Raw genomic sequence first — 27,286 nt, 5'->3', positions numbered from 1 at the left:
TGTTTTTTTTTTTCATAAACGGTTAATATTTCGACCATAAGTTCAGTAACAGTATTATGATCAATGCCGCTGCGGTTTTTTGTCTCTATAGACAACAATAATGTTTAGATCACGTTTATAAGGTATCCTACGTTTTAAAGCGTAAAATTTAATTTTCACTGCCTTTCCCAGTCTAGAAAAACGCGGATTTAGATGCACTCAATGGAATTCATAGTTACAGGAAGAAGCCTTGTCAAATAGGGATTTTTTCTTTTGATCATTTTTTGATTGTTAATACAACATATAAGGACCGTTACTACAAAGAGTATTACATACTTGATCGTGAAATATCGATTGTTTATTGAACCTTGTGAATTACGTGAAAGTAGGATACTTCAAATTCGGGAGTCCAAGAGTTTTATAAAACTCTCTTGATGGAAAAAAATATGAATGAAAAATCCCGCTAAATTGAATTGGGTCCATGAATCTATTTGTTTTTAAGAATAAAGTTATATTCTAACGGTAAGTTAGACGACATTTTTAGAATCAATTATTATGTCTATGAGATATTGTTTATCTTAAAACATAAAATTCCGTTCAGACAATAAAATTTTAAAAGACGTTTCAGACAATGAAAGGAGTAAAGAATATTTAACTGTGTTTGACATCGACTCATGTACATAAGGTATATCAAAACAACAAATAATTATACAAAACAACTAAAACTAAAATAAAATCTTAAAATTTTGGACAAAGACAAATTTCAAATTCACGTTAAAATTATATATTAAAATTGTATTTAACTCTTCTTTTATTAATTGTTAATAGTGAAATACTTAATATTAACGTTTTATTTTTAACTAAAATTTTGATTAATTTTTTTTAAAAAAGTTTAATATCTTAAATTTCCAAAATAAGATGTCACAACCAATTAATTACTTATTTATTAACATTTTATATTATAGTTTTGAATTAAATTATAAAACATATTTTCATAGTTTTAAATATTTTATTGAAGTTTCTACGTAATCATCGAGTAATTTGAGTTTACTAAATTATTAAAACTTTTTTAAATGAAATCACAAGTTATCAGAACTTGTATATGCAAAATTTCACAAAGTTAAAGAATGTCACATTTAATCCTAGGGCCTTTTTCAGCAGATTATTTTTCTATTTCCTTAATAAAACTATATCTCCTTTTTAAATATTTTATTTTACTGTAATTCATATTTATAGTTACTATCTTTGCTACTTGTGAATGTATGACAGACCAAGATATTTGACGGGTTTTTCTTATGCTGGGAAAATAAGATACTTTACATTTAATTAGACTATTCTTTTTAATAAGGCTCGATGCATCAAATAAAAAAAAAAGTGGCCTTAGCCCAAACAGCACAAAACCATAGCCTGATATAAATTTCGGGCATTTCTTTCTACTCCTCCATAATTTCTTCATACACCTCCGTAATTATTTTATGCACCTCCCTAGGTCAACTGAAAGACCATTTTACCCATATCTTATTCCAATATTCTTCCTCCTTGCGCACCCCTCTCCTCTCTCTTCCTTCTTCTTCACCCTCTTTCTCCTTATGCATTTTATAATATATTTTTTATTTTAGATTATGAATCGTGTAATTTGGAATACAGATTTTGTATTCAGGATTGTACGAGATTGTGTAATTTTAAAGTGTTGTGTATTTGAGGAAAAGAATATTTGTTGTTGTGAGAATATTTGTTATAAATTCTAAGGATAAAACTGGAATTCTAAAAAAAAGGGGCAGGTAGAAATGGACGAGGGTGGAGGTGGAAACTGAGGGGGTGCAGAAAGTAATTTCGTAATCTGTATCTACCTGGACAGAGACAAAATCGAAATCATTCCAAAGCATATTCGTCTAAGAAATTGCTTTATATAGAAAATTGAATATCATCCATGTACCATTTTTTTACGAAGAAGTGCAAGATATGCTCCCGCCATACTCGCCGCTTCCACCTTCTAAATCATCTTCGAGTCTTCTCTTTCTCATCCCTTCTCTTCGCAATACGCGAAACCAAAAATAATTATAAAAATTAAAATAAAATGTTTCGAATCTGTAACAGAACGCGATCACTTCTTCGCCACCATCTTCCTCGAACCATTTCTTCTTCGACAAAAACTTGCAATTCAACGAAGAAAAGCGTAGAGAATTCTCAAATTGCAGCAATCCACGATCGCAGCCACAAGCTCTCTCCTATCGCTCAGCATTCTTCCTCTCGTGCTCCCGTCGTCGCGCTCTCCGCCGCCGCCGCCATTCTCACCTCCGCCGCCATCCTCAACTCCGACTACGTCCGCCACCACTCCGATCGCGGCGGAGAACCCAATCTTCTCTACGAGAGAGCCGAGAACGCCACGCGCAAGGCGGCGGACTCCTTCGACCGGTTTTTCCACCACGCCAGGCGCACGGGCGTCGCGGCTGCGGTCCTCTGGCACTCTCTGTGCTCGGTGCTGTCGTCAGCAAACCATGAGGTGCGCTCCGGATTCGAGATTCGCGTCGCGGCCTTGCTCGCCGATATCGCTGCCGCGAACTCCGGCCGTAGAGCCTCGATCGTTGGGGCCGGTGGCGGCGCTGTCGTGGACTGGCTGCTGGAGGCCGTGACAAAAGAAGGCGGCGGCGGCGGCGGCACTCAGGCGGAGTCCGCCAGGGCGCTTGCTTATCTCATTGCGGACCCTAACGTGTCTGCGGCGGTGCTTGGGAGACCTCACGCGGTTCCGAATCTTCTGAGGTTCATCTTTTCGTGTCAGCCTCGGCGTTCTAAGAATAAGAAGGTAAATGATTCCTTTTGTTAATTGCTCTTTCTGTGTGAGTTGTTGTGCTCGCTTATTTTGCATTCGCATTTGCAAACTGAGCAATCAATTGGACTTTATTCCTAGTTTGCTTGATTATAGAGCCTCTTGTCTCATAAATAGGGTTTAATCTCTTAAATGTGATGAAAGATTAAACGAATAGTATCACGTATTTCGGTTGCGAATATATTAAATGTTGTACTTCTCAATAAATACATTTAGTTTGTTTATTTATTCATTGAGGATATTTTGTAAGAAGACTGAGAAGTTATATGCAATCCTTGGAGATGTCTTTTGAACTATCTTTCATGCACAGCGTGCCTAGAATAAAGTGTATGACCGTCCTTTTGTATATTTCAGATCTCCTGTTTAACATAATGTTGTTGCGTTTGAAATGATGTATGCCAAAATCTGATCATTGTTTTGTTTTTAGCTTGTATTTTCTTAGGGGTAGTGATGAACGTACCCCCAATTGGGGACCCGGGGGTGGGGGGTTTGTAGGTGGGAAAGAAGAGAGCAAGTAAAAAGAAAAGGGAGAGTAAGTAACAAATGTGATAAGTGATATGATAGGATAGAAGAGAAAGCGAGTGTATCACAGTAGAGCTATTGTTCTCTTAGTGCTGTGGCTATTCTAGATCTATTATATAAATGCAAGCTTCATTGAAGATGTTGACGATAGTGTCTTTTTTTTTATTCTGGCATTGGTGACATTATGCAAATTTTTGTGGCAGCAGCATTCAAGACGTAGTGCATTTGATATTTCTGATTCTTTGAAAGGCAGGAGCATGCTTGTGGCTGCCATTATGGATATTGTTACGTCCAGCTGTGACAATGCACAAGACGTGTCTTTTAACCCATCATTGCCTGGAAATGCTGAGACTAGAGACATCGCTGCTGCCCTACAAGTAATTGAGGAAGGGTGTTTGCAGTTGGATGAGCCACCTGAAGGTGAGGATGATGGTGGTGGGACAGGAAAGAAAGGGATTGGGATCAAGATACTTGAAGGTACCTCTGTTTTAGGGCTTTCAAGGACCAGCAGTGATTCCTATAGTGAAGAATTGAAGCATCAAACTCCTAAAACTATCACATATCAAAATAAGTACGACAATTCTCGGCAACAAAATCATGTATCCTCTTCTGTTGTTCCTGGTCTCTGGGACGATTTGCACTGTGAACATGTTGCTGTTCCTTTTGCCACATGGGCATTAGCAAATTGGGCAACAGCATCGGAATCAAATAGAACACATATTCAGGAACTGGATCGAGATGGACAGGCAGTCATGGCTGCTTTAATGGCACCCGAGAGATCTGTAAAATGGCATGCAAGTTTGGTGGTGCGGTTGCTATTAGAAGATCGCAATACACCTTTGAATGAATCTATTTCTGAATGGGCTTCGAGTATTCTTTCTACTATATCTCAGGCATCCAAGAATGAAGATGTTTCTTTGGCTAATGTAGCTTTATCTGCTCTTCTCTTATCTGTTGAGAGGAGCCCTGCAGTGCAGAATATACTGATGGAGAATGGTCTTAACCCAATGAGAGAAATCGCCAAACAGATGACAAAACATAAGCAGGTGCAAGAAGCAATGGCGAAGGCATTAGAGCTACTTTGTACTGGAGAGCTGCACTTGTCGCTTGAAGAGGGTCAAAAATGGTCAGGCATTCTTGTACCTTGGGTTTTTGGAACATTTTCCTCTGATACTATACGGTCTTCAGCCATAAAGATTCTTTCTCAGATCATGGAAGACTACGGTCCAATATCTGTACCACTTTCTCAAGGATGGTTAGCCGTGATGCTATCTAAAGTGCATAGTTCTATCAAGAAATCAAATGATAATGGAACCAGTCAACCAAAAAGTGATAATGTAAAGGTATGCAAATATTTTTTCTCATTCTATCTAAATGACCTTTCACAACATCTGATAGTGCTACTTCAATTCCAAGTCTTCTTTTGATGCACATTTTAGCTGTGTTAACCTTTTGCAGACCTTAATCAATAATGCGAATATTGCTTCTGCTGCACAAGTTGCCAATCAACTGTCCACTGCTGTTGTTAATCTCGCAGCTAAAAGAATGGGAGTTGCATCTAATTCTGGGGATGCATCCCCACTGGCAGATTTTCTGTCTCTGGAACCTTTAGCTGGACCATTTAAAAATTTAAAAAAAGATAATTTCCCTAAATTAGATGCTGCAGATTCTGCTGTGGCAACGCTGAAAGGAATTAAAGCTCTGACCGAAGTTTGTGCTGAAGATTCTGCTTGTCAGGACATGATAGTTGATTTTGGGATTTTATGTTTGCTGAGGCGCTTTATGTTGAGTGATGATTATGAGAAACTGGCTGCTATTGAGGCTTATGATGCATCATCTAGAGCACATGAGGGGAAGGAGCGGATATCAAATGTAGATGGCAAACCACCTGTATCAGATGTGTATAATTCAGCTAGTGTCCGAGTTCCACCCACTGCTCATATCCGCAAGCATGCAGCTCGGCTGTTGACCATCCTCTCACTGCTTCCCAAAGTCAAGAAGGTCATCACAGCTGATGAAACATGGTGCAAATGGCTTGATGATTGTGCTAATGGGCGAATTCCAGGTTGCAATGATCTTAAAATGCAAAGCTATGCTAGGGCAGCACTTTTAAATGTGTTTTGCAATAACCAGCCTAATAATGGAAGGAGTGGAAGTGGAGGTCCTTCTGACGGTGGTGTAAAAAGTTATAGGAATGCATGTCCTCGCTATGATGACATGATATTATTAATAAATTCTCATCTTCCCCACTGGAAATGTCCCAAAGAAACAGATCAACAAGAATCATTCTCAAGTATATCTCTGGCTCCTTCTGCTGATACTGACAATGGAACAGAATCCTTGAATAACAGCAACTGCTCTATTTCTAATGATTCAACTAAAATCAACCGAGATAGAAATTTGCCTCCACTAGACATAGTTTTTGTCCATGGGCTCCGTGGTGGGCCTTACAAAACTTGGCGTATAGCTGAGGAAAAATCTTCAACTGCATCACATTTGGTGGAGAAGGTTGACGAGGAAGCAGGAAAGCTTGGAACCTTTTGGCCTGGTGAATGGCTTTCTAGCGATTTTCCGGAGGCTCGGTTATTTACCCTAAAATACAAGGTTTGCCTTAGTAAAGTTGGGGCATATTTGCCTTAGTAAGATGAGATGTTTGGGATATGAATTGCATTCTTTTTGTGATGTTAGTTCTATCACCTTTTCTAGAGTTTGTTTCATGCGTGGTTCCCTTTACCTCCATCTAACTCTTTAGGTGAATGCTTTATGCAGACTAATCTCACACAGTGGTCAGGAGCTAGCTTGCCTCTTCAGGTTACAATTTTAAAACACCTCATTATTTATTATCCAGAAACAGCATTAGCTTTTATTTCTCTACCATGCTCTGCTTCTTAGTCATATAGGAGGTTGCTGATACTTGAATTTATAAAAACGGATATGGGGTCTTCATACTATACGAGTCTCGTTAAGGTTAAAGAAATTTATCAATTTTTAATGCTACAGTCATTTCGACCTGCATTACCATACAGACTTGCAAATTGCAATTTTCACATCTTCGTGCCTGGGGGCTGAAGCACCATTACACAGATTGTATGATCAGTATTGTTACCATTTTATGAAATATAAATACAGACATCATACTAACATTTAACCTGTACTTAAATGACTGTCAATGAAAGCTGTGCTTAAATGAACTCTTACTAAGTGAGATTTTGTGGATGAATATTTTCATGTTTCTGGTTTGCCTATTAGGGTCACGTATCATAGCTCTTAAAATTCTCTAAACTATACATTTATAGATCTACAATCAAATACTGAAATTCCTCCCTGCATATGGTTGTAGTTGACAATTTCTCTTGCATCCATACCAATACTTTCCTTTCACTTACCTACTGCCAGGCCTCTTTGTTTTGTAGTTGATGATATACTTGTTTATTTTGAAATTTGCAGGAGGTTAGTTCTATGCTATTGGAGAAGCTTGTTGCTGCAGGAATTGGGGATCGACCTGTTGTTTTTGTTACTCACAGGTTAGTCTAGCTTCCTAATATCTATATATGTATATGTGTGTGTGTGTGTGTGTGTGTGTGTGTGTGTATCTAAGCAATCATGAACTGTTAGATTAGGGAATTCATGCATCTCACTTGATTATTGCTTGTTTTCAGGTATATCATCTTAATGTTTTTTTGGTTTGATATGCTTTTAGTGTATCAATCCATCTAATGAACTGTTACATTGTTGTATCTTCTTCTAAAACTATTTTCTTAAAATTTTCCTGCAATATTCAATTCTTTGGCATTTTAGTTTCTGCCTATACTTGGTTTTCATTAACAGCTAATTCAGATATCTTGTACTGACAATCTCTTTGTACAATTTTTAGTTTTATCCATGTAAGCATGCCTTTTTTTTATTTTTTTTATTTCAATTTCTTTGTCCCTGAATCTTTAGCCACACCAACCGTTAATAGTAACCCTGTTTAATGACAAGGACTAATGCTAAAAAATTGAATATCACATGTAAGGACTATTTAAAAAAATTTAAAATACTGAAATAGGAAAAAGTAGGTACGTTATAGGACCTAACTCATATTTAAGGCATGCTTTAATCATAATTTGTTCTTCAATCACTCTTTCAATGGCACCACCGCAAAATCTTGAGGTTACTTTCGTTAGTGGTTATATACAGAAGGGTTTTAAATTTAAAAATTTAATATCATGATGATTCACGATCATACAGAGTTTTAGTTTGCAACATTTTTTTTTTTGATAAATATTGATAAATATAAACATGTCACATACTTGTACACCTTGCTTTGAAATAGAAGTAGCAAAAAAGATGCAGAACACATTAGTACCTGTACGTGTTGGTATGTAATCTATTTTGTTCTATTTTTGGAAAGAATTGTTGTGAGGTTGATGGATGTAGACGTCACTTTGTATGTATTAAGCACATGTGGTGACAAGTATTTTTGTGGTTTGTGTCCCAGCTGTAACTGCTTTTATCTTTCAGTATAGAGTTTAGCCTAGAAGTCCTTTTGGACAATGACAAAATTAATTGTCTATTTATCTATATATGTCGTGTAAATTGCATTTTTTTTCAAATGTCTTTTAGTCACCAAGTTATTTGTTTATTCAAACTTTACCTCACTTTGTTTTGTATGTGTGCTTTCCTATTGTTTGCAGTTTGGGTGGTCTGGTTGTGAAGCAGATTCTTCATAAAGCAAAGGAGGAAAGATTAAATAATTTTGTAAAGAATACAATGGGAATTGTAAGTATTGATTCTTTAATTAAATATATGCTTAAAGTATGCAGGTTTTTTAATGTTATTTTGGTTGCAGGTTTTTTATAGCTGCCCACATTTTGGTAGCAAACTTGCAGATATGCCTTGGCGAATGGGCTTCGTGCTTCGTCCAGCTCCCACGGTTAGTATTTGAAGTTACATACCCTTTTTCAGCAGTAGATTTTGGTTAACGGATTTCCTATTTCAATAATAATTTCTACAATTTGAAAGAGCGTTTTTCTCTTGGTTTTTAATGTTTAACAGATAGGAGAGCTGAGAAGTGGATCTCAAAAACTGATAGAGCTTAATGACTATATTCGTCACCTTCATAAGAAGGGGTTGGTTGATGTTCTCAGCTTTTGTGAGGTAATCAGCAATTAAGCTATTTGCTAGTATCTGTTCCGATGTCTTTTCATGACTTTGACTTGTCAGTGACTGCTTTTTGCAGACCAAGGTAACCCCAATAGTTGAAGCTTATGGTGGATGGGCCTTTCGAACAGAAATTGTACCAATTGAGTCAGCATATCCCGGATTTGGGGACTTAGTTGTAAGTATATTGTGAAATTCTATCTCATTTTATAAGAAAAAGAAAATGAAATGAAGATGTTGCCAAAGGCAACTCTACTACTATGATACGGAAAAAGGTTGCTATGTATTTTGTTTTCCTGATTTAGCGTATAATTTTGCAACAGGTATTGGAGTCAACAGATCATATAAATTCTTGCAAACCAGTGAGCCGCTCAGACCCTTCGTATACGGAGACGTTAAAGTTCTTGCAGAGATTAAAAACATGCCTTGACTCAGCTTATACTTCCGGAGAAGAGCTTAGCTAGGTGTTCCGGAGTGGTATTTGTATGTGAAAAAATGCATGGGAGATCCATGCCTTCAACTTGACTCATCTACAAGTTTAGCATAGTTAATGAAACTTAAAGGTGGACTAACATGTGCAAGCCTTGTATTAGATATGGCTTGCCTTAGCTTGTACAGTTTCCCATTCATCAACCATTCATTTTCTATTCATTTTCTCCACTCACCCCTCCTAGGGATTCTAATCAATCAATGTCCCTTGTACATAAATAGGAAACCCAAATGTAATTACTTTGTTGTATCTTCTTCTCTCATACTTACGGTTGACAACAAATTTATTATGTGAATAAACTGATTTATAGACTCATATTTACAAACACTTCGTTCAAGCACTTTCTTTTACGTGTATATTGTTTTTGTTTTATTATAAATTTAATTCAGAATATTTTAAACACTAAACTTTTAGTAGAATTTACAATATAAAAGTCAAATAATTAAAACTACGTGATATGAATTTAAAGTTAATTAAGAGTGACAGTGCAATTGAACAAGAAGATATTTATAAGATACAGTTAAAATTTGATTAAGAAAAAGTTTAAATCCAATCTGTTCTATCACGAACTTCGGAAATGAACCAATTTATTTATATTCATTTTCAAATAAAAAAAAATTGAAATTAGCAATTTGTGATAGGATTAAACAAATAATTATCATTTAAAAGTCATGAGAAAATGAACAAGCATATTTAAAACTAAAATGAATATAAAAATGAAAATAATGAATACAGAATAGGGATAGTGAGTGGAGTTTGAAGGAAGAAGATGGGGTTAACAGTGAAAGCGATGCCACAGATACGATTCTCACTCCCAATCTCAGTCTCAAATAAGAGCAATTGCATTTGCAGGTTTTCCATAACAGCAACAAGCTCCACCAACACCACTCTCACTCACTCTCACACTACAACTCCAACTCCTAAACCCAAACCAAAGTCCCCGCTCAAGAAGAGGAAGAGATATCGGAAGTTGTATCCCGGAGAAACCACCGGCATCACCGAAGAGATGAGGTTCGTCGCCATGAGACTCCGCAACGACGCCGTTTCCCACGACCAACCGAATTTCGACGAGTGGCACGCCTCCATGGAAGGCTTCATCGCTTACCTTGTTGACACTCACCTCATCTTCGCCACTCTCCAGCGCATCGTCGACGAATCTGACGACGTTTCGTGTGAGTCCAATTCCAATTCCATTTCACTCATTGCATTGCATTGCATTGCACCTTCCTTTTCAGATTATTGTCTTCAAATGTAATTTTTATACTATTTAGTTACTCTTTCTTTTTCAAATATAAAGATTCATTATACTGTTCATTAATCAAAATTGAGGTTTCATCTGGATGATAATATGTGTAACAAAGGTTGACGTTGAGAGTCAGAGGTAGTTATCCAGGGGAACTTAAAATTAATGCCGAAAATATTTGTTCTAAGTAAACAGATGGTAATAAATGTTATATTTGAACTTTTAAAGGTCGGAAACGAATTATTTCTTTTTAGGTGGACAGATGAAAGGTGAAAAATAGAAGGATACGTGATTTGGATTTGAATTTGTTATGATGAGAATTTCATGAATTTGCAGATGCATACATGAGGAAAACTGGGTTGGAAAGATCAGAAGGGCTTTCGAAGGATCTGAAATGGTTGGAGGAACAGGGAAATGTGATTCCAAATCCCAGTTCTCCTGGGATTACATATGCCAAATATTTGGAGTCACTTGCAGAGACAAGTGCACCTTTGTTTCTATCCCATTTCTACAATATTTATTTTTCTCATATAGCTGCTGGTCAGGTGATTGGAAAGAAGGTGTGTACTCACTTCCTGTCTTACAAGTTGTTTATGAGGGAATACTATCACATGTCCCATTTTGGTGTTTCCTTTCTCTGTCTATCTAATTGAAAAATTAAATGCCTCAGCAAGATATATACGTTGTCGTTTGAAAGAAAAATGTTTTTTTTTTCTCAGCTATCATTTTTCAATCAGAAATACAGACAAATAAAGGAGATAGGTCAGGAGATAATAGAATAAACATACTGAATGATAGCTTGGTGTTCAATTTGTTCATAAAAATATGCTTGTAAGTGTTAGGTTTATAGAGGGAGTTTCACTGGGGAGATACAACACCAAGGAGACCTGAGTCCAACTACATAAGGAATTAACACCACTTTCAACTCAAAACCTTAAGACAATGGATTTATGGGTCTTTTATGGTGTTGAAGTTCTGTATTCAACATTGAATTAGAGCTGAAGAATTCTCTATCCAAAGAATTCAATTAAGTGCTTTTTGTGACAATCACCAGGGGTTGCTTGTGATTCTATTATTGTTGCTTTTAGGTTTCTGAGAAGCTATTGGAAGGTAAGGAGTTGGAGTTTTACAAATGGGAAGGAGATGTGCCTGAATTGTTGAAAGATGTCCGCGATAAGCTGAACCAGCTTTCCGAGGTTGATTACAAAGAATCCTACTATTGTGGCTTTAGTGTTATATTAGATGCTATGCCATTATTTTTATTGATGTGAGATTGTTGTTCATGCAGCATTGGTCTCGAGATGAAAAGAATAGATGTTTAAAAGAAACTCCAAAGTCATTCCGGTTTATGGGACAGATTATCCTTCTTCTTGTCTCATAAATGGACATTTTGTTCTCCTTTTCTTTTCCGAACTTCTCTGCCTTCTTTGATGGTAAGTTTTCTAATATTTCCTTTTCTTTCTTTTAACTTCTCAGGTTCGTGGCTTTTAATTGATCCGGTGTATGACTTTGATGGGACAGATTATTCTTCTTGTGTCATAAAATAAACAATTTAGTTCTTTTACATAAAATCATTATTATGAGTGTGTATTCAGTCCCTAAACCCTAAATTGGTTTAGTGTGAAGCAAACTGTTCTCAAAAAGTGATCCGGTTTGGATTTTTCTAAACGGTGTGTTTTTTCGCACACTATGTAAGGAACCAAAACAAATAGTTATCAATGTTATAGATCCTTAATATTAGGGCTAAAATGATTGATAATTGTTAACTTTGAAAGACTACTTTTTTCTCATAAATTTTTAAACTAAAATGACTGGTGATTATAAGTCTAGGGATTATTTGATGGTTTTCTCTGACTATTACTATTATCATGTCTCATCACTACACTAGTTTCTATGTTTTGTAGCTTCCTGGCCAAGGTGCCATACACCTTTGATGGATTTGCAGTCTTTTTTATAGGATTTTTGAAGGGCATAGCACAAGGGAGAGAGACTCGTTTTTTTTTTTTTTTTTCAATTAGAGATGTAGCATAGTAGGAACTACCTCAGGTTCATGAATCTGTCTTAATGAAATACTAATGCCTTCCCTCATATTGTATCCATAATTTTCTACCATTCTTTTTCTGTACCTGTTATTTAATACATTTTTTTTAACAATGCTTGAAAATCATTGTAATTTAAATACTATTCGGTTATGAAAGTTTCATTTTAGACATTCATTATGATCCCGTTAGGTGGGAGCTTGGTATCCATGAAATTTTCCTCAGTAGTTTTTGTTCTGTGTAAAATTGGCTAGGTGCTTTTATTCATTTACTTGTTTTATCGTCAACATCAAACAAGTTAACCGTGAACCTTCCATGGTGGAAAATATTGAAAATTTTGGAAGATTTCTGCGTTTACGTGTTGCAACATCTGTTGTTTATTTGACTTTGTTCGTGCTCCATTACGAGGAAATTTACTTAAATCAACTCCAAATTCTTTGAAATATTAAATACTTGGATCATATTTTCATTGGTTATTTAAAATTAAAGAAGAAATAAGCATTTGACCCAAGTCACGGTCAATACATGGTGTGACGTTTTTCGTGCCAATTACTTATTTTAATAAACCAGAACATAGTATAATTTGTTCAAGTATCTTAACTGTATTTTACGTTTTAAGTCAATATTACGCGAGTTCAATTATAATGTTTCATTAATGTGATGATTCTTTTACACTCTCAATGTATAAGAAATTATCTGTAATAATTATTTAAAAATAATTTTTAAGTGGCTCTCTGTGTAAGATATACATGGAAAACAGAGGTAAAATATTTGTTTCCTCAGCATCGAAAACAGAGGTTGATTCCTGATCCACATCGTGTTACTAAGTCAATGTTAAGTTTCAAAGAAAGACTATGGACCATTGTTTTGTTGTTTCACTTATGTCATGTTATTCATCATCTTCTATACTTTTTTCTGCACACACAAACAAATATATTTAAATCTTAAGATACACTCATGGGCGGATTTTAATGGGGGCAGGGAGGTGCCCGCCCCCCCCCCCCAATTTTTTTTTTAAATTTATAATATATAAATAAATATATATATATATATATATATATATATATATATATATATATATATATATATATATAATTTATTAAATTGTAGTAGTATACTTTAAATATTGATAAAAATTAAATTGTGTATTTTTCCATTTATTTTATAAAGTAGTTAATAGATAATAAAATAAAATTAAATATAATAAAGAATAAAAATATTTAGGCTTAATTTTTTTGTTCCTTTTTTGTCAAAAAATGATCCTATAATAATGTTAATTACACCAACAAAGTAAACCATATATTAAGAGTTTCTATTTTAATAAAAAAAGTCATTAATCTGTTTTAAAAAATTTAATGAAATTTATCGTAAAAGATCAAATTGTATCAATTTTTCAATAATTGGGACCAAATTAAAACTAAAAAAACTGGAGGATCAATTTAACATTTTTAAACCAAAACATGAATCAAAAGAGTAATTAAACCAAATATTTTTTTAAGATAATTTTTATTTTCTTTCTTATTATCTTTTTAGTTCTTCACAAATTGTAATAATTTCTCACTCTAATATTATAATCATTTCTTACTCTCATATGTTTTCTTTCTGTTCTTGAAGAAAAAAAAAAGTTAGAAACAACCTCATTATTTTTGCTCTCATTTCTCATTTATCACATCCTTTTCTTGTTTCTTGTCTCAATAACGAAAAATATTATTTTTTATCTCATGAGCTCTTTTTGGTATATTCATTTTTTTATGAATATAGAAGAAAAATAAATAATGTATTATGTGTTTTTTCATAACCGATTTTTAATTATGACTTGATTATAGTATATTTTTATTTTAATAAGTATGTGTCTCAATTATAAAAAAATACTATGATAAATTATTTTTTATTGTTATTTACAAAAGAAAAGTATATTGATAAAAATAAAAGAATAAATTCATTTTTTAAAAGTGATAAAAAAGAAATTATTAGTGAAAAGAAGATAAACTCTATCTCTTCACATATTTTGAAGCATTAGACTAATTATCAATTCAGTTAGAGAATTCATTTCTTAAAACATTATACTAATGATCAAATCTAATAATCTCAAAATTATATTACTTTAGTCCCTCCAACATTTTTTGTCAAGATCCGCCACTGATACACCGACACATACTTTAACATAAAATAAGCATATAATAATCTACACGCCGTGTAATTTAAGTTGCAGATGAAAAAAAAGATGCAAAGAAGAGAACCACTGCAAGACCATATTGCTTGAAAAACGCTGAATTTCACGTGGAAACTTCGAAACTCTGAAAACATAGAGAAGATGAAGAAAGAGATTATGGACATATAAACAGTGAAGGGAAGAAGAGGGTCTTTGTCGTTGTCCTTCATTTCCGTGAAACATGATTCAACAAATATTTGTCCTCAAGAAGGTGAGAAAACTAGGTGCCATCAATCATTGCTATTATCATCTTTCTTCTTTTTTTTTCTTTTTTATACTTTGTCTTGAATCATAATCACATTAGCTTACAATATCAGTGTGACATGTGTAACTGCATCATTTTTCAGGACTCCATGGACATTAAAGCTACTAAGAATTTTCCAGCAACATTGAGGTTGGTAGTTTTAGTCATGGCTGCAACATGTGGACTATACATTTGCTCAGTTAATTTAGAGAAACCAACAAGGGTTCGTGTAAATACCAAGTTGTTGGAACAGAAAGTCATCAACCATTCATGTCATACTTCTAGTGTAGAAGAATGGGAAGAACCCTACTTGCACTACCCACAACCCAAAACATACAACAGGTATATTTTAATTTAGTTATATAAATTCGTGCATATATCGGAAGATTTTTTTTCCGTAAATAAGTTGCTGCTTAATGATTATATATATAAAAATATAGTTTGAGGAAGAACAAGTTTTCAATTTGCCTCAGATATTTGTTATGTGGGTTTGATTATTTAGCTGTATAGAATGAATGATTGGTGGATGAACAGGGAAGAGTGTGCATGCAATCCTGTGAGATTTTTTTGCATATTGACAATGCAAAGATCAGGGAGTGGATGGTTTGAGACTTTGTTGAACAGTCATATGAATGTGAGTTCCAATGGGGAGATATTTGTTGTGGCCAAAAGAAGGGAAAATGTAACTTCAATTTTGAAGACAATGGATGAAGTGTTCAATCTTGATTGGTTCAGTGGTGCTTCCAAGAATGAGTGTTCTGCGGCTGTGGGCTTCAAGTGGATGCTTAATCAGGTAACTGAAGAGAGTTTCAATCTCATTGGATTTGGGTTGGTGATGATGATGATGATGTTGTTGCTTAAAGAGTAGATGCATATATTTTTGCAGGGTTTAATGGATCATCATGAGGAGATAGTGGAGTACTTTGAAAGGAGAGGAGTTTCTACAATATTCCTTTTCAGAAGGAATTTGCTTCGCAGAATGGTATCTGTTCTTGCCAATTCCTATGACAAAATTGCAAAGCCACTGAATGGAACCCATAAGTCTCATGTACACTCCAAAGAAGAGGTCTTTCAAAATCTCTCTGTTGCCATTTCTTTTTTGTGTTTGGATAAGACTATTGTATGCATTGATCATTGATCGCATTACTTAATTTACTTTCCAAAGTTATTGTGAGTTTAGACCCAAATGCAGAGGTTTTGGTTGAGAAGTATCTTTTACGTTAAAAAAATGAAGACTGGACATGTGCATTGATTGCAAATGTGAAGAAATGGTTGAATAGTTTTTTGTTGGCAGGCTGGAATTCTGGCGAAATACAGGCCATGGATCAATTCCACGTTGCTGATGACAGAGATAAAGCAAACAGAGGAGACAGTTGCAAAAGCTCTTCAATACTTTAAGAACACTCACCACATTGTTCTCCACTATGAGGATCTTGTTAAAAATGCAACGGTAAGTGTGAACCATGTGTTGTGCCTGCACCATCATAGAATTTTATATTATATTTTGATTATGTAATTATCATAAACTATCTATTAATTAAAAAAGTTTGGATTTTGAGTTGGTAATTCAATGTTGGATTTGGTTTTGGATGTCCAGAAGGTGAAAGATGTTCAAGAATTTCTGGGATTGCCGTTGAGAGATATGCACAGCAGGCAGGTGAAGATTCATACTGGTCCATTATGGAAGCAAATTGGAAACTGGGAAGAAGTGCGGAAAACGCTGAGAGGCACACCATATCAGAATTTTCTCTTCCCAGACTAATCAAATATATGATAGCTGATTTTGACACTAAAATACAAAATTCTTTGACTGGCAATTGGATTACTTTTCGTTCACCAGAGCCACCACTTGGAAACTTTAACCACAGTGCGGAGGAAGATTCAAATTAGCTTCTTGTATCTGAAGTTGATATTTTATGCAAGAAAAATGCAAACATAAGTGACAGAGTGAAAGCCTTTGCATGTGAAATGAATTTCTTCTCTCTCCTCTCGGTCACACATGAAATTAGTAATTACAATCTCAAATCAACTATAAAAAAGAAAAAAGAATATTCTGTCAACACATCATTTTCACCAAGACTGACGAAAACAGTTAGTTGATATCAATAAATCGAAACAAAACTCTTGTGTCTAACACCACAGCTATTGCTGAGGTCTATTAAGTTGTGCCTTTGAGCAATCCCAGTCGCTAATTCATATTTCCAATTACAAAGTAATCACAAAATAATCTTTTAAAGTTCTTATACTTTTCAAAAGAAATATTATTAGAATATACCTTTCTAGAATACCGTTTAAACCTTCTCGTAAAGCTTTAAATTTTACTTTTGAGGAAAAATAATACATAATAAAACACATTTTAAATTGTTTCATAAACATTCCATAGTAACAAATTTTAGTATAATATGGAAATGACTAAAAATCAATTTCCGATTAATACATTATTTTTAAAATACTTCCAAAACATAATTTAAAATCAGTTGACTCCAGTATTTCAGAAACTCGAATCTACAAAATTTCACTCATACTAATTTTAACATTAATTCAGCTTTACCTAATATGAGTCTTATTTTCCACATTTAGACATTTGAAGACGTTTAATTTACCAACTTAGATGGAATTAAAGATTACCACGTGGGACGCTCAGCGGCACCCTCGTCAGCGACTGCAATAAAGACCAATAGAGGTATTGAAGTATCGGCCCACCTAACTTTGCAGTAATAGACAAATATGCAGACACTACCATTCTTTTTTCTTTCTTTCATTACTTCAAATTGCTTCCTAAATAATGTTACAAATAGGATAACCAAATCAACAAATCATATTATTGAACTGGCCCGTTAAATGCAGTATCACAGTCAATGTTTTCAGTCCGATGAATAACGAAATGGTCAACAATTCTGACCGTCTGTACTGGATCCTGGTGGGCGGTGACTGCCCTCCATTTGCTGGGAAACCTTCTAAAATGACTCAACTCTTGTGGATGTTTCGCCTCTCCGTCCCAATCCGGATCAAGCTTCCACTCCTTTGGAACCTACACATTCAAAATGATAGCACTGAATAAGAAACAGAAAAAATTAATCAAATCCCAGCACCACAGCCAAACATTATACATATGAAATTCAATTTCTTTCTTCTCAAAACGCCCAAACATAGTTGCAGTCATCATATCTAAGCAGATCATTGAGTAGTTGGGCACTTGAAGCTTTCATCATTAATTTCGAAGAAAGAACAGTTGCTATGCATGTCTCTTTTTTACTAGAAATATGCTCAACTTTTCACTACACAAAGGAAGTTATTTAACATATGCATACTCAATTTTCTTAAATTTATTAATAATATTATTATTGAGACGTTCTCCGGCAGAAGAGAAGGGGTGTAAAAGATTGAGCCAAAAGTAAAGAGTTACCGAAGAATAGTTGAATAAGTGATGACTTCCTACCTTATCAACAGCCAGAGTATAAACTTCAAGATCACCATCATAATTGATGTGAAATCGAGTGAATGATTTGTAATTAGCTATTCGAAGGGACGAAAAGGCTTCATCAAAGTGTAAGTGAAGCCAGTTGATGCAAATGTATAGGTAGCTCCCAAACACCAAGGAAACAACAGGGGTCGAAAAGACCCAAAAATAAAGGAAGACAGAAGCGTAATATATTACAGCACCCCCCCGGGAAAGAGATTCTAATCCGTTCTTGCAAATATTGCTCCGAGAGACTGCCATGACCTGAGAAAATAATCTCTACGTGACAGGGTCCGTTTCAAGAAAAGTCAAAAATAAAATAATACAGAGAATTTTCTCACCTCTGGCACATCAAAAGCAGACATTAAATACTTGATACATGCCGGATAAAGTCCAAATGTCCATTGTTCAATTCGAGCTCTGAGTCCAGTTGGATCGGGGAAGTGCTCACTTTCCACTGATCTATACCACTGATATAAAGTGTGATAGCCTGAATTACACGCCAAAAGAATAACTCAGACATTATAACCCAAATATCATCACCATCACACAGACACAAGTTACAAAGAATTGAAATATTTTTCCATAATATATTTGTGATGAGCAATAGCAGATAGTCACACAGGATCCTGACCAAAACTCAGTAAATAAAGAGCTTTATCAATACCACCAGATCTATGGTCCAGCAGTTAGTTACAGACCTATTGAATCTAGCTCCCAGCATTGAAATATAAGCAATGAAACATGCCCTTATGGATATGTCAATATGAGGTGAATTACAAAATTGAAATTTTGTGAAACTAAAAGAATCTACAGTAATTAAGCTAAAATAAACAACTTGAGTGTAACAAGTTAACCAACTTTATATCATCATATAGAAAAACCAAACCTGAAGTTGCCAGCAAGTCATGCTGGATGCATATTTCAACGCCTATTTCAAGAAGCAACATAAGAATTAGTGCCGCAGCCAGGTGAGCAGAAACATGCAGAACTCCAATTATTGCTCGTTTCTTCCGTGTCAGTTTGGGTGGAACAAAAGAAAATGCCGCAAATAGTAACAGTATAAGTCCCCCTAGTGACACACACGAGTGCTGCAGAATATAAATAAATCCATTCCACACAGTACCAAGGAAACTCTTTATGTGGCCAGAAAATGTATCATCTTGGAGGATGTGATTCAGCTCACACTAGAAAACAAGTACAGAAAACAATCGTGTCTTTAGCATATAATAACCGATGACTGTACCTTAACAGATAAGCAAAATGCTAATCTCTAATTACTCTATGGGCCAAAGGGAAAAAGCAAGAATTAACATCTCAAAATTATAATTGGACATCAAAATGAAAGCATAAAAATAAAACTATAAATAAAAAGATATGGGGGAACTCACTTGTGGAAACATTGAAAAGACTAGCACAAAATATATAATGCCACCAATAAAATCAAATTGCCAGTTCTTCTTTCGAAATTTAAGAATATTTCCCAATGCAATCTGCATCAAATATAAAAATATATATATATATATAATGAAATATATATATAAACAAGGATATGACTACAAGTTAGTTATTAACATTCTACATACCCTGCTCGAATCTTCAAAGGAAGGATATGCAGCTTTGCACTCATAGGTGACACCGTGAAGCTTGTTAAATTTACTGAAAACATGGGTAGGATGTAGAAATGCTCCACCACAACCATTGACGAGAAGATGATGTACATGTACAGGCCCATTTGACTTTACATGAGAATGACGCATGTAATGATGCAAGTCCCCAGCCATTCGAAGCTTACATCTTCCTTTTAAATAATCACAAATCAAATGTGAAATATTCTTTCCAGTAACATCATTCCAATACCAGTCAGTGATCCAATTAGGTTCATGAGTTATAAGAATCACAGAGTCATCCTCTCGAACCTAGACAAAAAAATGGTCACAGTAGATGTTGTGATCAATCAGATTGATTGCTGCAATTACTTCAATAGTCTAAAGACAAACCGTGAATCGAAAGAACAAAAACACCGTCAACAACGGCCAAAGACAGAGTTACAGTGATCCAATTAGATGTGAAATATTCTTTCCAGTAACATCATTCCAATACCAATTGATGATCAAATTAGGTTCACGGGTTAACAATGATCCCAGAGTCATCATCCTCTCGAACCATGATAAAAAAGATGGTCTCAATAGATGTGGTGGTCAATAATCAGATTGATAACTGACATTTACTTTAATAGTCTAAAGGCAAACAGTATGTTAACAAAAAAATCACGTGGCCATGAAAAACACTCGGAGACACAGCTAAAATATAACAAGATTTCAGAAAATACAGTTCAACGAATGAGTGTAACAGTCTGGGTGTTAAAGTTTAGTGTTAGGTTCAAGCTATTTTGAAGAAACCCGATTACTTTAACAAATTCCTTGAGAGCTTTTGCAAAATGAGATTATTTCCCATTTCCCCATAAAAGCATTACTGCACAGTTACTTAGATAAAAACATGGGAACAAAAGCATTAATGATGTAACTTCACAATTTCATAGAAATGAAGAGACAATAGATAACAGGCAGGATATTTACTTTCTTCGTTATCAATTCTGAAAAGAACTTGAATTGGTACACATCAATATCACCATGAAGAGCTAGATCGAGCCCAAAAACCCACCACCGTTTAGGGAGTTGCAAAGCAAAATAACTCTTCTTCTGGGGCATGAGCCATCCACCTAACCAATTTCTATGACATATATACCTCATGAAGGTCTGGAGTCCATCAAACCAGTCTGAGAAGAAAACAATTTTATCATTTATTAACCGCATTGGCATTAGGAAAAAGTGAGATGACGAAAAATAACAAATACAAATATCTCCTTGAAAAATAATAGATACTAAAAAAAGAAAAATATCTCCTTGAAAAATAACGCATGTAATTTGATAAGGCCCAATGCAGGAGCTAAAACTAACCATGGTTTCCAGGAATAACAAAACACTGAGGTCCATTGTACTGTTTTAATGGAGCTCCATAGGGTACCTCCGGCTTGTTCACAGCTATCTGCTCTGCTTTATACCAAGGAGGAGGTTGAAGAGCATACTCGAAAGGAACAAAAAGACGCCTCTCATATGTGAATGCTGATGGATTTGGATACCTACAACAGAAAAAAAAAAAAATAAGTCATTCAAGGAAATATAGATATAGAACATTGAGATTGCTAGTTACAACTTTAAATGATACTACAAAGAAAAAAAAAACAGTTTTTATCTAAGATGACCTTTCAAACATATTTGGGAAATCTATCTAAATATTATTTAAGCCCCACAAGTATGGGTTATAAATGAGTTAAATTATGCATGAATTATTCAATTTCACCTTTTTAAATGCATAATCAAGCTCATTTAACAAAGCTAAAACAAACAACCCAAGCTTAAAGTTATGTTCCATTAAATGAACCAGCTTAAACTTTGCATAATTGACATTAACAGCCCATGATTGCGATGTTATTTATTTCATTTACCAGAAAAAAGAAAATATTATTGTATCATACGTATCATTTTCATCAAGATTGATATTTTAGGGGTATCCATAAACTAGAAAAATTATCATTGTCATCATTAAAAGTTTCATTCCAGTCTCAAGTCATCTTTTTTTTAATCCCTCTAAAAAATTTGAAATAGCTATTTTTGGTTCTTATAAAATGAGTAAATGTTGGGTTTAGTTTACGTAAAGCATTTTTATAATTCTAAACTTCGATACATTTTGCCTTCAATTTGTACACCATTACTTAATTAAAAAGTAGTTGCCGGGTAATATAAATGGAACATGATATCGCATCTGGTTGGTAGCCCTCGGCAAAAATGTAACGAAATGAAGTAAAGACTTGGAATTTCAATTTTCATGATTTAACTTCAGACCTTGGTATCCAAAATTCTCAATCAAGAACCATGGCATAAATGGTGTCAATGGTGTCAACTTATCATTCCAAAGAAACTAAGAAATCATAATTGACCAAATTATGTGATAATAACCACAATTTACAATAATGAGTGCAGCCAACTTACGCAAGATCACCCCCAATAAGTAGCAAGTCTCCACGTGGTAAGGTAAGCTCAGCATCATCTTTCAGTGTTCGAATGAAAGGCTTGGCAAGTAGTCGTGCAACAGCATAAGATGAGTTCCCACCATCACCAGTATCAGCCATAAAGTCAAACCAAAAATCTTCCTTCTCACTAAAATGATCATATAGAAGGTCATGGTGTTGATTTCCATCACTAACCCTACTCATTGCTGCCTGTCAATGAAAATAGACTCATTACTAGTGACATACAAGCAAAATGAAATTCCAGCAACAAGACTAAGGATGAACATAAGCAAACTTCTTCATATCATAGGAGAATAGTTGACTAATTTAGGTCTAATGCTTGTAAGTTAGTAATTACCATTTACTTAGTTTTGCCAATAAAATTGTTACCTGCATCATGCGCATGTCAAAACGCCCAACGAAGACAGTCACTGATACGAGGAGATCGAAAACAGTTTTGAATAAATCAGCAGATGTTCTGCATCATTTAGCAAGTGTAACCACACATTCAAAACAACCTTCAACACCCCCTTTGCAAGAAATAAAATTAAAAAAATAACTAGAGTAAAGGTATTTTACAAATACGTACATACCCAGAGTACCAAGGAACCATGTCTAAAAAGTCAGGCTTCATTTGCTTCTTCTTCAACTTCTCGTATTCTTTAACAGATAATGGGTGAGTAAGAGCCCACCTGACGATTTTTCAGACATATAAACGAATAAATTAAGAAAAACAATGGGGGAAAACAGTTGATACTCAATAAATGTAATTTGAAAATATGATACCAGCTATTATACTTTCAGTCTTATGGCACTGTTGCACCAAGTCTCATGGCCCCTTTGCACATTTATTTGTGCAGGGAAATATAAATATGATCTAGAATATAACAGCATTACAAAAATAAAATAACTAAATTACCAAAACAGACTAGTACATAAGAAAACTTAACTTGTGTTTTTTTGTTCTGAAAAATATGTTTGGATGGCTGAATAGAAGAAAAAATAATGTTTGCTAAAATGAAAAAACATACAAGAAACAGATGAAAATTTTCAATGCCAAGAATAAAAACTGAGTAATTTCCATTGAAATTTAAGATCAGAAAAAAACATATACTTTGAACAATTTAAAACATCAAACGTACTACAAGTAGGAAGATAAGAAAGTTTAGCACATCATAAAATCAACTCACCCTGTTGACCTCTCCACCACATAATTTGCAATGTAAAGGCCAATAAATGTAGCCCAAAGTGAGTAAATGGGAGAAATTTCATCTGATGAACCATGACACGATCCATTGCAAGCTATCTAATACATAAAAATAATTTTGGCATCATAACTTTTGTGTGTATACACACATACATACATATATATATATATATATATATATATATATATATATATATATATATATATATATATATATATATATATATATATATTAAGACTGCAGACTTTATAATCAAATAATTGTTATTATAAGTACCTCGCCATAAATAACCCATTTTGACAAGAGAGGATAATCACTCGCAGAACCAACTGGAGCAAACCAAGATGAGCAAACCTGGTCTTTCAATTCATTCATCCGAAGAAACTTTGCAAGCCAGGTGTTCCCATCCCCTTTCTTCCAGAAAGAAAACCAGTTAGAATTTTTTCGGTCAAGTGTTCTCTCTCTTTGCATGGCACGGTTACCACAATGACTGTAAAATACACAGCATGCCACGCTAAGTACCTATTATTCATTAAAAGAAACAGCATCAGAACAATATTGCAACTTCAAAGGGCACAAGCAATCATCTCCAAAAACTTACTGCACAGTTTTGGAGAATCGTCAAGATCTCTGGTCTCTTTCCGGCTACACGTGAAACAAGGCCAATATACCATAGGCCAAGAAATATAATGTGGAAGACAAGAAGAAACAAGATGGAAGAGAGATATATGGTCAAAAACAAAGATAGGTTCATCCTCATATCCACTCCCATTGACTGAAAGCTAGGAAGATGATACACAGCTGCCACTAAAATCCAAGCAATGTACCTGCACAAATGGATGCCTAATTATTTCTAATTTTATAAAATGTTTCATAAAGATACACAATGGCATATACACATAAATGGCAACACATTCACCAAAGAAACTCACCATCGACTGAAATTTGAATAGCTCGGTTTGAAAGTCTTGTGTATAAATGGTGATGAAAAGAAATAAAAGAACCCAAACAGGCAGGCATACATAGACCACCATTTAACATTGTTGTCTAATTTTTCTACAAGAGTATGTATATTGTCAGATGAGATGAAAAAGAGGCAACCGATAACAACAGCTATTACAGCATGACGGGAATGCTCGTGAGGGTATGGATAAGTGTGGGTTAGAATAGTTCTAACCCTCTCCATTTTCAACGTATCAAGAATACGAGCAGACTGCTTGCTAGAGCCCATTCCTATTAAATTTTAAAAAATTATCTAATATTATGTATCAAATTTCTAGCAATGAAGTTCACTTTCGGAGCTCCAGAAAACCATAGAGAGCAGCACGAACAGAATCCTGCACCAAAAGTTCAGAAAAAAAAAAGGCAGTAATATCAGTATTTGTTGCAAAAGGGTAACCACATCATCGACATCAAGAGGAACAATAAAGCCATTCAATAAGCAATTAAACGTTCATTCCAGTAATGGCATAACGAGCAAGCATAAGAGGCTGAACAAAAGCAATAAAAACTTAGTGAAAAAACAAAAAGCAAAAACTGAAAATTGTCGTTTTCTTGTTTCAACAACAAATCAATCAATTCACGTTCACCACCATGACAAACTCTGCCTCACGTCTTCGCCACCCATCCTTCTTCTTTACCCTTCCTTCATTTTTCCTAATAATAATTCATTTGAATTCTATCGCACTTCCATATTCAAACATTCTCACACGTGCATGAACTTCACGCTTCTCATATGATCTCAGCACATGCGCAGAACCCTAACCGAAGTCATCAATATCAAATCAACAACACGAACCGGCAAAACGCAAAGTAAGAGTTACGAAAACCACGAAATCAACCTTATCAAGCAGTTAACTGAACTTCTCCGAATAGTTTATATATAGTTCAATGAATCAAATTAGGAAAGAGAGAACGAAGCCCTAATCTCAATCTCTCTCTGTTTTTTCTTTCTTCTTTCTTATTCTCTCCGTTATCGTTTTCCTTATCGTACAATATTGCGGCAAAGCAGCCAAATAAAGCAACACAACATATAACAGAATATTCAAACCACAAATATACGACGCGAAGCAAAAGCTAATCGAGGAAAAGCAACAATTAACGAAACCGTTGGAAGAGAAGTTGCAGAGATAATCAATTGCAAGCGACGTTCCCAATGTTTGAACGACGAAAAATCATTAGAGAGAGAGAGAGAGAAGAGGTACCTTGAATGGCGAGAGAGAGCGAAATGGAAAAAGGATCACAGGAGAAGAGCGTGCAACAGAAAGAAATGAAAGAGAAGAAAACTTAACAGGGGCGTCTATCTATCTATCTCTATCTCTCTATCTTTCTCTGTTTCTCACTCAGACCCACTTGGCATCTGAGAATGTCTGCGAGGAACATCGCAACGGCATATTCTCTTAAAAACCGTTAATTGCACGTTGACCCCAAACACGCCGCGAAACCAAGCTACTTTTTAATTTTACACATTGGACACGCCAACCGCGATTATTTCTTATTTTAATAACTTTCATTTATTTGGGATAAGATGGGAAGTACAATATAACACATTGTTTGGCTTCGCTTTCCCAAAATCAATCACACTTTCCATTCAAATCTTGTTCAAACTTTCTGCGGCTTCGTTCCGCGTCTCTCTCGCAAAGTCACAACTTACGTATTGCGTTTTCCTTCTTCCATCACCACCGTCCTATTAATTCATTCGCTGAAAATAAAGTGTAAAGCTTTCTGCAACTTGTAGGACGTTAACATTCTCTATTTGGGCCTTTCAGCCCAAATCTTGTATTAGAAGGCCCGAATTATCAACCCATATGCACATTTGTTTATCTCATACTTATATTTCAACAATTTCTTTTTCACCTTCATATATACTTTAACTGTTATGCTATCAAGGGAAAGTGAATATCCTCAAATCACTTTTATCATACTTATTTATACAAAATTTTATTTTAACTATTATTAACTGTAACAAGAATAGATTATACAAACGATTCATTATTAAAATTAAAATAATTCAATTTTTGCAATTATTCAAAGCACACCCATAGTCTATATATACCAACTTTCACTTTACAACTTATATATTAAAATAAGGAATTTTATCACGTCTTAGTCTTTATGTCTTCATTTTTTGTGATAGTTTTTCACATCACCTGACAAAAAAATATAGAATAAAATATAAAGATTAAAACAAAAGGCTAAATCGGGTAAAGAGAATTAATAGTTAATCAACAACAAAAAAATAATAAATGTAAAATAGAATGCCCAAACAGAGCCCATATCCTTTATTTTGATTTTGTCCTGGGCCAAGTCCAAGCCCAGATAGGTAGATCCAGAAACGAGAAAACTGACGGAGGTTCAATTAACAAAAGTAACATAACTTAAAATATAAAATATTTTAATTATAATGTTTTCTAAATATTATTGAAAATGGTTATTACCAATAAATTAATGAAATATGTAACATAAAAAAAGCTGATTAATTCCAAATTAAAGAAACAAAATCTTTAATCAAATCAAACCAAATCAAAACTCATAATCCTTAAGTTCAACCAACAAAACCAAAGCTCTTGAATGGCAAAATACAGAGATAAATACATAAATCATTCTTTCTCTTCCATGTTAATAACATTGGACACAACTTTCCCTGAACTTTCATTCAACACATTTTGACAATAAGTATCCGAAATTGAAACGAAATAATAAATTGAAACAATACAATAGTATGATCAAAGTCAAATAATTACCCTGAAGAACAAATTCATTTTTCTAACTATAAGTGAAGATAATTGCTTTCACAAGACAAAAGTCAATTCTTATATTTGTTAAGTATTTGAGACTCAATGCTAAAT

At 34.5% G+C, this 27,286-nt stretch overlaps 4 protein-coding genes across 12 annotated transcripts; 3 read left to right on the top strand and 1 right to left on the bottom strand.

The window, feature by feature from the left end:
• The first annotated feature begins 1,931 nt into the window (after window positions 1-1,931).
• LOC114194412 lies at window positions 1,932-9,297 on the top strand. Of its 5 annotated transcripts, none has more exons than XR_003606387.1 (10): window positions 1,932-2,782; window positions 3,532-4,671; window positions 4,787-6,011; window positions 6,098-6,139; window positions 6,776-6,852; window positions 8,005-8,089; window positions 8,160-8,243; window positions 8,366-8,467; window positions 8,550-8,648; window positions 8,794-8,929. XR_003606387.1 is itself a non-coding variant. In XM_028084604.1 (10 exons), exons 1-10 carry the CDS (start codon window positions 2,057-2,059, stop codon window positions 8,932-8,934), a joined length of 3,639 nt encoding a protein of 1,212 aa, XP_027940405.1. In that variant the 5' UTR covers window positions 1,932-2,056; the 3' UTR covers window positions 8,935-9,297. The 5 variants fall into 5 exon arrangements, 4 of the variants coding, with proteins under 4 accessions (XP_027940405.1, XP_027940404.1, XP_027940406.1 ...); XM_028084604.1 differs by having other exon boundaries at window positions 3,535-4,671; window positions 4,787-5,932; window positions 8,794-9,297; XM_028084603.1 differs by having other exon boundaries at window positions 4,787-5,932; window positions 8,794-9,297.
• Window positions 9,298-9,682: 385 nt separating this feature from the next.
• Window positions 9,683-12,419, top strand: LOC114193510 (probable inactive heme oxygenase 2, chloroplastic). Of its 5 annotated transcripts, none has more exons than XR_003606277.1 (5): window positions 9,683-10,132; window positions 10,540-10,763; window positions 11,292-11,399; window positions 11,492-11,636; window positions 12,161-12,419. XR_003606277.1 is itself a non-coding variant. In XM_028083336.1 (4 exons), exons 1-4 carry the CDS (start codon window positions 9,730-9,732, stop codon window positions 11,582-11,584), a joined length of 828 nt encoding a protein of 275 aa, XP_027939137.1. In that variant the 5' UTR covers window positions 9,683-9,729; the 3' UTR covers window positions 11,585-12,419. The 5 variants fall into 5 exon arrangements, 1 of the variants encoding a protein (XP_027939137.1); XR_003606278.1 differs by having other exon boundaries at window positions 12,149-12,415; XR_003606275.1 differs by having other exon boundaries at window positions 12,108-12,415.
• A 2,048-nt stretch (window positions 12,420-14,467) lies between these two features.
• On the top strand, window positions 14,468-16,593 carry LOC114194071. Its single transcript, XM_028084114.1, has 6 exons — window positions 14,468-14,665; window positions 14,802-15,040; window positions 15,233-15,491; window positions 15,585-15,764; window positions 15,993-16,148; window positions 16,296-16,593. The coding sequence occupies exons 1-6, from the start codon at window positions 14,636-14,638 to the stop codon at window positions 16,458-16,460; spliced, it is 1,029 nt and encodes a 342-aa protein (XP_027939915.1). The 5' UTR covers window positions 14,468-14,635; the 3' UTR covers window positions 16,461-16,593.
• Window positions 16,594-17,426: 833 nt separating this feature from the next.
• On the bottom strand, window positions 17,427-26,079 carry LOC114194070. The gene is made up of 16 exons (XM_028084113.1): window positions 25,643-26,079; window positions 24,371-24,775; window positions 24,040-24,265; window positions 23,715-23,960; window positions 23,421-23,536; window positions 22,824-22,922; window positions 22,621-22,708; window positions 22,211-22,440; window positions 21,119-21,300; window positions 20,738-20,937; window positions 19,745-20,077; window positions 19,550-19,651; window positions 19,048-19,345; window positions 18,500-18,648; window positions 18,138-18,422; window positions 17,427-17,729 (listed from the first exon to the last, which is right to left on the bottom strand). Exons 2-16 carry the CDS (start codon window positions 24,667-24,669, stop codon window positions 17,520-17,522), a joined length of 3,063 nt encoding a protein of 1,020 aa, XP_027939914.1. The 5' UTR covers window positions 24,670-24,775; window positions 25,643-26,079; the 3' UTR covers window positions 17,427-17,519.
• Between the last annotated feature and the right edge of the window lie 1,207 nt (window positions 26,080-27,286).

This window comes from Vigna unguiculata, chromosome 8, assembly GCF_004118075.2.
Source record: "Vigna unguiculata cultivar IT97K-499-35 chromosome 8, ASM411807v1, whole genome shotgun sequence".
NCBI classification, from domain to species: Eukaryota; Viridiplantae; Streptophyta; class Magnoliopsida; order Fabales; family Fabaceae; genus Vigna; species Vigna unguiculata.
Note: the sequence above shows the minus strand (reverse complement) of the source record. Positions and strands in the feature narration are given on the sequence as shown.

Coding starts and splice junctions, on each gene's coding strand:
- LOC114194071 (XM_028084114.1), top strand. CDS start 14,636: ATGATTCAACAAATATTTGTCCTCAAGAAG. Junction 14,666..14,801: donor AAATATTTGTCCTCAAGAAG/GTGAGAAAACTA, acceptor ATCATTTTTCAG/GACTCCATGGACATTAAAGC. Junction 15,765..15,992: donor ATGTACACTCCAAAGAAGAG/GTCTTTCAAAAT, acceptor TTTTGTTGGCAG/GCTGGAATTCTGGCGAAATA.
- LOC114193510 (XM_028083336.1), top strand. CDS start 9,730: ATGGGGTTAACAGTGAAAGCGATGCCACAGATACGATTCTCACTCCCA. Junction 10,764..11,291: donor GTCAGGTGATTGGAAAGAAG/GTGTGTACTCAC, acceptor TGTTGCTTTTAG/GTTTCTGAGAAGCTATTGGA. Junction 11,400..11,491: donor AGCTGAACCAGCTTTCCGAG/GTTGATTACAAA, acceptor TTGTTCATGCAG/CATTGGTCTCGAGATGAAAA.
- LOC114194412 (XM_028084603.1), top strand. CDS start 2,057: ATGTTTCGAATCTGTAACAGAACGCGATCACTTCTTCGCCACCATCTT. Junction 4,672..4,786: donor CAAAAAGTGATAATGTAAAG/GTATGCAAATAT, acceptor AACCTTTTGCAG/ACCTTAATCAATAATGCGAA. Junction 6,140..6,775: donor GAGCTAGCTTGCCTCTTCAG/GTTACAATTTTA, acceptor TGAAATTTGCAG/GAGGTTAGTTCTATGCTATT.
- LOC114194070 (XM_028084113.1), bottom strand. CDS start 24,669: ATGGGCTCTAGCAAGCAGTCTGCTCGTATTCTTGATACGTTGAAAATG. Junction 20,938..21,118: donor TGTTATTCCTGGAAACCATG/GTTAGTTTTAGC, acceptor TTTTCTTCTCAG/ACTGGTTTGATGGACTCCAG. Junction 17,730..18,137: donor ATACTCTGGCTGTTGATAAG/GTAGGAAGTCAT, acceptor TTGAATGTGTAG/GTTCCAAAGGAGTGGAAGCT.